Source organism: Rhamphochromis longiceps, linkage group LG3 (assembly GCF_057381845.1).
Source record: "Rhamphochromis longiceps isolate RC_006_pf linkage group LG3, R_longiceps_female_GT1.1, whole genome shotgun sequence".
Classification (NCBI taxonomy): Eukaryota; Metazoa; Chordata; class Actinopteri; order Cichliformes; family Cichlidae; genus Rhamphochromis; species Rhamphochromis longiceps.
The window spans coordinates 45,644,208-45,653,663 of NC_140559.1; the positions used below are offsets into that span (position 1 = coordinate 45,644,208).

The 9,456-nt window shown below is 42.3% G+C and overlaps 1 protein-coding gene across 2 annotated transcripts in view; it reads right to left on the reverse strand.

Annotated features, from left to right (window-relative positions):
- Positions 1 to 9,084, reverse strand: part of arap2 (ArfGAP with RhoGAP domain, ankyrin repeat and PH domain 2) — a 176,039-nt gene extending 166,955 nt beyond the window's left edge. Inside the window, exons 1-3 of one of the 2 annotated variants that reach the window (XM_085399672.1) lie at positions 6,945 to 7,099; positions 4,938 to 5,776; positions 3,530 to 3,609 (exon numbers count right to left, since the gene is read on the reverse strand). In XM_085399672.1, coding sequence (XP_085255798.1) covers positions 3,530 to 3,609; positions 4,938 to 5,713 — 856 coding nt within the window. In that variant the 5' untranslated portion in view covers positions 5,714 to 5,776; positions 6,945 to 7,099. Of the gene's footprint in view, positions 1 to 3,529; positions 3,610 to 4,937; positions 5,777 to 6,944; positions 7,100 to 8,791 lie in introns of those variants that run through there. The other variant, XM_085399662.1, reaches the window with a different exon arrangement.
- Between the last annotated feature and the right edge of the window lie 372 nt (positions 9,085 to 9,456).

Below are 9,456 nucleotides of genomic sequence, written 5' to 3' on the forward strand. Positions count from 1 at the left end.
GAGCCACGCAGCGCTTCCTTTTTTCTTCTATTTTTTTGCCAGCACAGAATAACTCACGCCTACTCGCCACAATACAAACTCAGCACTTCAAGTAATCACTTCAAATGAAAAGCCCTCGCATCCAAGTGAATGTGTGTGCCAACTTTAAAGAAGTTCCATCAAGGCGTTCAAGAGATATATACGCTGAAGCGAAGGCGATGAAAACACAAAAAAGACGACTAAACGGAGTTGTCTTTGTACCATAAGACACTGAGGATTATTTATTTATCAATCACCATCAAAATGAAACAAGTGCAGTAGTTTGACACCAAGGTTATTAAAGTTAGCTAAAACTAATTCAAGTGTTGAAACAAAAAATAATAATAAAAAAGCGTAAAGAGTAAAAAGAGTACGTCCTTAGTTTTAGTATTTGGTCAACACAGCAAGATCAACACATGATTTCTGCTGTGACATTCAGATGGTAGTATCAGAATTTGGTGTAAACAACATAAAAGCATCAATCCATCCTGCCTTGTATCAGCATCTCAGGCAGCTGGTGGTGTAATGTTGTGCGCGATGTTTTCTTGTCACATTTTCGGCCACTTAGTACCAAATGAGCATCATTTAAACCCCAACCTGAGTATTGTTGCTGACCATGTCCATCCTTTTATGACTACAGTGAACCCATCTTCTGATGACTGCTTCCAGCAGGATAACACACCACGTCACAAAGCTCAGATCATCTCAAACTGGTTTCTTGAACCCAACGATGAGTTCACCATACTCAAATGGCCTCCACAGTCAATGAATTTCGATCCAATAGAGCAACTTTGGGGTGTGGTTGACCAGAAGATTCGCATCCTGATAACTGTGTGACGCTATCATGTCAATATGCACCAAAATCTCCAGCACCTTGGTGAATCTATCCCATCAAAACGTAACTTTTTATGCCTCTATAAGCCAACGATGAGTAACCCTTGAAGCTCTTTTCTGAATTGAGAGATTTCTGATATATTTTAGGCCTTCTTATAGAATAACTTGACTGGGTCAGAAATGAGTGAGGGTGGTCTCTGCCTATGCAGCTATCCTTTGAAAAGCCCAGATGGTCGCCAAACCATGTCTTTATTGATATATACTTATATGTTAAATAGGGCTGCCACGATTAGTCGACTAGTCACGATTACGTCGACGACATATTTAATAGTCGACGCGTCGTTTAAAGCCTTGTAAGATCCTGAAAGACGCAGGAATAAGTAAGTAGGATTTAAGAGTGTAATAACGGACTGAAACAGAAGATGGCAGCACTGCATGTACAAAGATGCCAGCTGCCGTTAAACCCCAAAGAAGAAGAAGCAACTCCGGTATCGTAGCTGTGTCCAAATTCAGGGGCCGCATCCTTCGCAGGGCGCATTTGTAGGCCGATTGTGTTACAGTGACGCGACAAAGTTAGTCCAAATTCTAAGACTTCTGCAAATGCAGCCGACAAATGCGTCCTACTTTTCCCCAGATTTGAAGGATGGGTCGGGCGTATGGCCCAACCTATCCCAGAATTCATAGCACGGCTCAGCCAATTCCAGTTTCCAACAATGGCGGCAGCTACTTAGTTTTAATATTACTTTTATTATTCTTTCTAGGTCACAAAATAAACTTTTAACATATTTTCGGGCGAGAATGTAGCTGTGTAAACCTCAAATATCTGCTCGGTTTATCAAGACACCACATATTTGTAAAAGTGCTCCGACGTTTTCGGAGACGTCTGTTACCCACCAGCTCGATAGCTAGTCGGGGTTCAAGGCTCACTAGAGCCGGCGAGAACAGCAAATCATTTTCAAACCCCCCGCTGTCTTTCGCTACTCAGGTTAAACATATATAAGTCACTTAGATAACTTAAAAATGTTATTGTTTGGCTTTTTTCAGTGTTTTATTTGTTCCTGAGTAAATCGGTTCGGCTGAGATTAAAGTTATAGTTTTGACACAGCTGAATAAACGTCAAACAGAAAACTGATTATCAGAAGTGTGAGATGCTTGAGAATATACTCCGGTGTCCTGTTATATTTTAGATAGCAAGGAGCAGACGGCTGAGTTTATTAAACTCCACTGACACAATCTGCAAAATTCATCAAAAGTTTAATCAACTATCATCTTGTCTTTATTTTTAGTGAGCACATACCTTAAACACTTCAAGCTGTAAGCTAATGACAGTTATATGAGAGCAGATGCTGCTGGTGCAATAAGCTGTATGTTTTACGTCCAATGGATGCACGATTCGATTAGTCGACTAATCGCAAAAATAATCGGTGACTAGTCGACTATTAAAATAATAGTTTGTGGCAGCCCTAGTGTCAAACTCGTCATTAAGGGTGCGAGGTAGGCTGTCTTTTTGGAAAAAGAGTTATGAAGGTGGTCCAACATAGTAGTATCAAGGTGTAACTAATAAAGTGATACTTTTTTTAATTCAAATTAGTGAAGACCCAGAACAGTCTGCTGTGCTGCTGTAGAGCTGATAGAGAAGCACTAGACAGAAAACTGCGTCCTTAATGAGATTTTAAAATTAGAGAGGAGGAGAGAAGGTGTTAATTAAAATTCTGCCAGCCTCCAGTAGCAAGTTTTGATTTAATACAACAATCATTCTGTGAGACTGCACTGCTTGTTTCTCATCTCGGCATAAACTCTTCAAATATGCTTGGGTAAAATGATATGTCAAATAACGCCTTGCTAGGCCTTGCTGTGCAGGGAGTTTTTTACTTGCTAGTCGAGCTCCTCATTTCCCTGCTCTGGGACCGTCTCGGCTCCCTCTCTTCCTCCGTCTCTCTCAGCCTGCTTTGCATCCTTCCCCTGCTCGTTCCTCCCAACCCACTTCACTGTCGTGCCTTTCTCTCAAGTCTCACTCCCTGCCTTGTTCCATACAGAGAAGACGTTGGAAAAACAAGACCGCCAGGAGACTGCTGCGGTAAAGGCACGTGGAACAAGAAAGGAGCGTAAAGGAAATGTCAAAAAACGCAGACAGAAATCTGTTGATTCGCTGCGGGGGGCGATGTTACCATGTGGTCACATATGGTCCCAAAAAGACTGACACGTTCAAGGGTGTTTACCACATATTTGTACAGACTGTCATCATAGAAGAGCATCACATAATCCTGAGAGAGTGCATCTACTTCAGGTGGCGGGGCCGACTAGGTCCAATAAACAGGGCTGGGACGGATTCAAAAACATATTTGTAATGGTTGTACTACAAGTCTGTGTGCTGTTAGCAAACTTGAACAACTTCTAAAAAACTTTGGAGAGCACTGTGACAGAAATATACACCAGGGTCTCGCTGAGGGACAAGATGTGAGAGAGCATATTCCCTGTGAGATCACCTCTTGAAAAGGGGGGTGCCGGCGTTTCCCACGACACCAGCCTCTGAACACCCTCACCCCACCTACGCACTACCCCTCATCTCCTCTCCCTACTTTCATCCGGGCAAACAACAGCACCGCTGCTGCCTCTACTGTGGAATGAAATATTCATGGCAGAGATAAAGCGGATGCAGCTGAAAGACTGTGTGTACCTTTCTGTATGCCGTTTGCACCGGTGGGACCATCGGAGCTGGTTAGGTGTTCAGGGCTGGTTGTTTGCGATGGCGGTGCGCTGAGGAGGAAGAGGGAGAGAGAAAAAAATCAGTGGATTAGAACCAGCATAGCAGCACGTGGGAAAATCTGTGACACCACGTAAAGGCCGTTAGAAAAAGAGATGTGGAAGTCTGAAAGTTAGTTTCACAGTTTAAAAGTACATCAGTGAGAGAGATATTAATGCGCGCGGATTGCAGATTTGAACATGAAATTAGAGGCCTCGGGTTCTCCATCAGTGTAAATCTGAAAACAATGAGAAAAAGATTTGCCTTTGCATTAATTCCTAGCACGGCAGCATGAAAACACATCTCTCCAAGTGTTTTTGCCTTTGTTATTTGTACTTGTTTGATTTGGACCTAAAAACCGCTCCTAAACTTTTGTAAAGTCAAACTTTCTGCTTATATGAATAGTTCAACATTTGGGGGAATTGACTTGAAAATGTACTCCTTGCTGAGCGTAAGAAGATTGAAGTGTACCTCTCGTGGCCATGCAGAGAATATGAAGATACTGCCAAAGACAAAAACTGAAACTAAATAAAATACATAAAGCACACTCCTTTATAAAGATGTTAGCTGTTTCAGGAAATAGTTAAATAAAAACTATGATTACATTCACAGAGTCTGAGTTTAGACACGAAGCGATCCCTAGCAGCAACAGCTAGCTTAGCTACATCCTGTCGATGATTATGCCGAGAAAAGAATTTAAAGAAATGGAAATAGCTAGCTTCACTCTGTACAGATGTTCAAAACCTTCCTATTAACACAAGCAAACCAACAAGTAGTATCTTTTTTGTCACCAACGTAGGGTAAACATAAAGCCTATACCAAAAGCTAACAAGCTACAGCTAGCACAGAGCATCCAACTGCCAATTCGGAGATTTCCTGGCCTTTAAACGATTGAAACAGGTACACGTTGGCTGGGCTCCGTCTCAGTTAGGATCACATTATATTATTATTTATGTTCTTTCAGCTGCATTAATCATCTTATTTACTTTATTCTTTATGTATTCGCTGTTATAAATGGTGACACCAACAAATAAGCAAATAGCTAACACTTCCCCAGCAGTTGGTGAGGCTTTAATTACATATCTGTAACATAAATATTCAAACTACTGCTACCAACTGCTTATCTTACCACAAATGCAGAGTAAACAACAAAGCTAATCGACTACTTATAATCCATTTATATGGTTTTCTTATATGTGTTTTGATTTTTTCCTTCTTTTTTAGAGCCTTTTTTTGCTTATTAATTCTATAATTAACAAAAACATGTTCGTATTGTATCCAACTCATGTGAGCCTATTTCCCAAAATGTCAAACAAACACCAAATGAACTTAACTGCAGTACCTGTCCTGAAGTGGCACCGTGGTTGGATTTGGGATTTCAGGAACAGGCCGGTGCCTGAGTTTGTAGGAGCGACTAAGCCTCTGACCAACAGGAGGATTTAAATTGGGCGGCCTCTCATAAATTGAGTTTTCAACCATTTCACCTTGAAAACCCCCATCGTCACCGGAACAGGCGATGGAGTTCGTGCCATGCAACGGATCTTCTGTAGTAATCTCTCGATCTGGTATTTCAGAAGCGGAGAGGGACTCGCTGCTGCTGTTGGAACATGCGGAAGCAGGCAGGCAGGTCTGTGCAGATTTCTGAATGTTCTTGGGGTTACGTGGGGCTGGTCGAGGCGGGACGAGGTAACTGCTCCTTGGAAGGTTTTCAGCTTTTTCTCCCAGTCCTGCTCCTGGAGGTAAACTCTGACTTGCTTCCAAATTGTGATTGCTCTGTTCCTTTGGTTGCTGACATGATGCCCCCCTCTTTCTATCTTTCAGGAAGATATGTCTTGGGTATGGCACTGGCTCCCTCAAGTTCTTTGCTCCATCCTCTTCACTTTCATCTTCCCCTCCACTCAGCTGCTTGAACCCCAGTGCCTCCAGACTCCGGAGGATGCGTCTACGGTGGCCTGTCGGCAGCACTTTGAGCTCAAGAAGACTCTCTTCTGTCAGGTCCATGCAGTCTTCCAGAGATTTATAACCTCCCTGATGGAAAAACGGGGCATAGTGAGACAAGCGGAGGCTGGAGAGCCACTCCACGATCTCTTTGCTGGGCTCTGGAGCTGCAAACATCATCCTCTAAACCCACGTTTGCCACATTGGGGAGACTTTTAAAAGGTGGAGAAGGCCAGCTTTACTCTGTAGGTAAAAACAAAAAGAGAGAAAAATAAATGACAGGTAAAGCAATCCACAGACAAGACAAGTTCCAAACTCATACAGTATTTAACATATAGAGTTAGGTTCTTTGCGACAAGCTGCAATTTCCCAAACCTATAACGGATTTAACTTACAGAGAATTTTTTAAGTGTTCAGTTTGATGGTGTTAAACAATTCTGGCTATGGAAACGTGACCCAGTTTAAGAAAGAGATCAATATTTTGAAAGATACTAGCACTCACTTCTTATTGAGAATTAGATTAAAAGATCAATAAGGTCAGGCAATTTTGCAACCGGAAATTAAATATTTGCGAAGACACGCGCGTCTGCTCTGCACAGAGAAATGATTTTCAATCGCCATTTACAGAAAATAGTGCAAGATCACATGTAATATGCACCAATCTAACTATCAGTTCCTTTAACTTCGCGCTTTCAGTTGTGCTTTATAGTTATTTACCAAGGTGAATTTTCAAAGACGGAGACGGCTAAAACTGCGAAATAAAACAATAAAATAACCAAAACAATCGCCTCACAACAAAAAACAGCTAATGATAGAGTGGCCGGCCATCAATCTTACCCTCCAAATCAATTACAACTGAATTTCACGATATCAGATTTTCACTTCCCCATTAATGTGGTCCCTGAAGTGAGTTACAATAAATTTATCTGGATATGATGATATTTCTCTACATATTGCTCACATTATTGTTGTAGTCAGATCCTCCTTTACGTATGGTGGGGTTTTTGGGGCCAATGCAAACTCAAAATAAAAGCAAATGACGGCAACAAGAGAGGTACAAAAATAGCTGCACAGAAGCATATAAAAAAATCATTGCACAACTAAACAAAGCAACGGGCCCTCTGTGAACCTCACCCTGTATCCGACCTGGATACACAAAAAACTTAACTAAAAGATGACCGTGGGAGTTTTTGATCTTCTGAGGGTGGCACTGACCGCCTTAACAAGCGATAAAGGTGACTAAATATATCTTCTTTAAAGTCACTGTGAGAATACTTATATGCAGCCAAAATAACACGAAACACATCTGCAATACTCCTGGATGAAGCAGCAGGAAACAGCAAGAGCTATGAGGAAACACTGTACACCTTCACAGCCTGGCCCTATGGCACAGCCTTTACAGAGCACTTACCTCAACTGTGTTTAAGAATCCAGGCACCACAGCTCAAAGCCAACATATCATAACCCTTCTAATGGCGGGCTACTTTTAAGCGTCTGCATCCTGACATCAGCAAGTCTTAAGAGTGAAGGGCTGATGAACTAAGTGGCACAACTGGTCTCTCACTGCTAGTTCTCTATCTTGCACACAAACACACACAGGAAGATACATCAACAACCTCTTGTCATGGCTACTTCTCTTCTTGAGTTGCAACTCGGCAGCACACAGGCAACCTGAAGTGTTACTTCTGCTTTTAAGTAAACAGGCTTTTGTGTGTGTGTGTGTGTGTGGGGGGGGGGGGGGGGGGGGGTTACTGCATGTGTTTGTCATTTATAAAACAAGACGCTGATGAAATTAACACAAACGGAAACTGATTCTCTTATCGCTTTTATCACGAGAGGGATATGAGCCTCTGGTGTGATATCAGCAGAGAGGATGCAGGCAGTGACGCAGTCCACTGTTCCACAGTCCCACATCATATTTGACTGTATTGTCCTCATAACGGGGATTGATAGAGTCTGTGGAGTAGCCCTTCTGAGGACTGGGAAGCCTCAGCACCACCCAGGGATCTGTAGTGGCTCGCACTCTGTGAAGCTTGCCAGCACATTTAACCTGACCTGCTCCACATCCACACACAAACTTCAACCTATAAAAAGGCACACACACACGCAGTTAAGCAAGCAAACATTATTACAGGCAGGATATGGGAGTTTTGATCCACAGCTGCTGCCCGGAGTGTGGAACGTTAGATCAGGGTGTGCAGATCAATAGCAAAGGGCAAAAAAAAAAGGAGAAGTTCAGCAGACAGACAAACAGCTCACACATGCCACAAAGGCACACGAAGCTGTGTAGACATAATAGAGTTATACTTTTTTGCGGGGGTGTCTACAAAATAAATGGCTGCCAACACAAGATGGTTGTATGTCTGTGTGGGTGTGTGTGTCACCCACAAGCCAGCAACTTCACCCACACCACAGGTATGGTTATACAGTGCAGGCAGTGAGTCAGAGAGGACGCACGCCCATGCATGCACACACAACCTACCTCATAATATGTGCACATCCTCTCAGCCAGCCCACTTTGAACAAAGTCCAAATCATCGTCCAAAATCTCAAACCCTTCCTGTTTTCACACAGAAAATACCCGCAAACCTTTACCATGTTTTAACCAGCCTCTGCTGTCACCTTCACTGTTTCAGCGGTGTGTTTTTTGGTTTTTTAGTAGACGAAGATAAAGCTAGTAAAATGTAACACTCAGCTGTCCGTATTAACCTCCTAAGACCCGAACTCTTCCACGGCATTCATTTTTAATTTCTCTTTGATATTTGGGCTGATTGGGACCTGATGAATGTAAAAGAAAGAATTACCAGATTTATTTTTTTACCTTATTTTTGTTTCTAAGAAAAATAAGAGCCACATATGAGGAATTTCGTTTAGGTTAAGAGCCGGGAGTATGCTTTCACTGAGCGCGAGCGGTACCGGAGGCTCGCACGTGCGACTACGTGTCGACACTTTCAGGACTTTTTTGTGACACACACGCACGCACGCACAAAGTGCGTTACACACCACTACGACATAACGCAACACGTCAGGTCTGAGCGAGGTAGTCCGCCTTCTCGTTACACGCAGTGCAACATGTATAAATCTGTACCCACACTTCCTGTGGGAGCGCATTAAAAACTAAAACGGACTTTGTTTATTTATTTATTTATTTTCAGTTCGGTTCCCACGTTTCTGGGTTTTTCTTTTTTTTTTTCTAACCATAAACGCAACACTGTACACTAAACGCTCTGCTTTACAAAGAGGAGGAAAGCTGCTCACCTTAGCGCACCAGCTGCGTCCGCTTTCTCTCATATTAGCGCCTCTCTGAGTCTCTGTTGACTCCTTTTGTTTTTCTTTAGTTTTTCTTTCTTTCTTGGTTTTACACACTCGACTGTTTCCGACTGTTGAGCGCAACTCCACGCCCATTTCACGAGTACACTGCCAACAAGCAGTGACCTTCCCTCCGCTCAGACCGCTCGTAAAACTGAACACCGCAGGCTCCGATCGTGTTAATGATCGGCTGCTGCTCTCTGCTTATTACTAAACTGTCACCGAGTTTTTCTCATTTCTTTTTTTAAGAAGTTGAAACTGAGGCACATAAAAAAAAATAAAGAGGAAGAATACAAAGTGGAGGGACTTGAGAGGTATTTGTTGGGAATACTTGCATGTCCCGGCTTGATCCCGGAGCCCCGGGATATGCATTCAACACTGGCAGGAATGCAAGCTGGCTGCCAACACGTTCACTTAAAACAGCATAGATGATAAAATAATAATAATAACGAAGCTCCGGCTTATTTTCATTCAAGTATAAAAACTACAAGAAAACATGATTAATGATGGCGTTTAAAAATCCCTTATAAGATAAAGTTAAGAAGAAAAGATAAAGTTTCAAAAATAAATAAATGTATTTACTTTCACTTTTACTTTTTTTTTTTTTTTTTTTT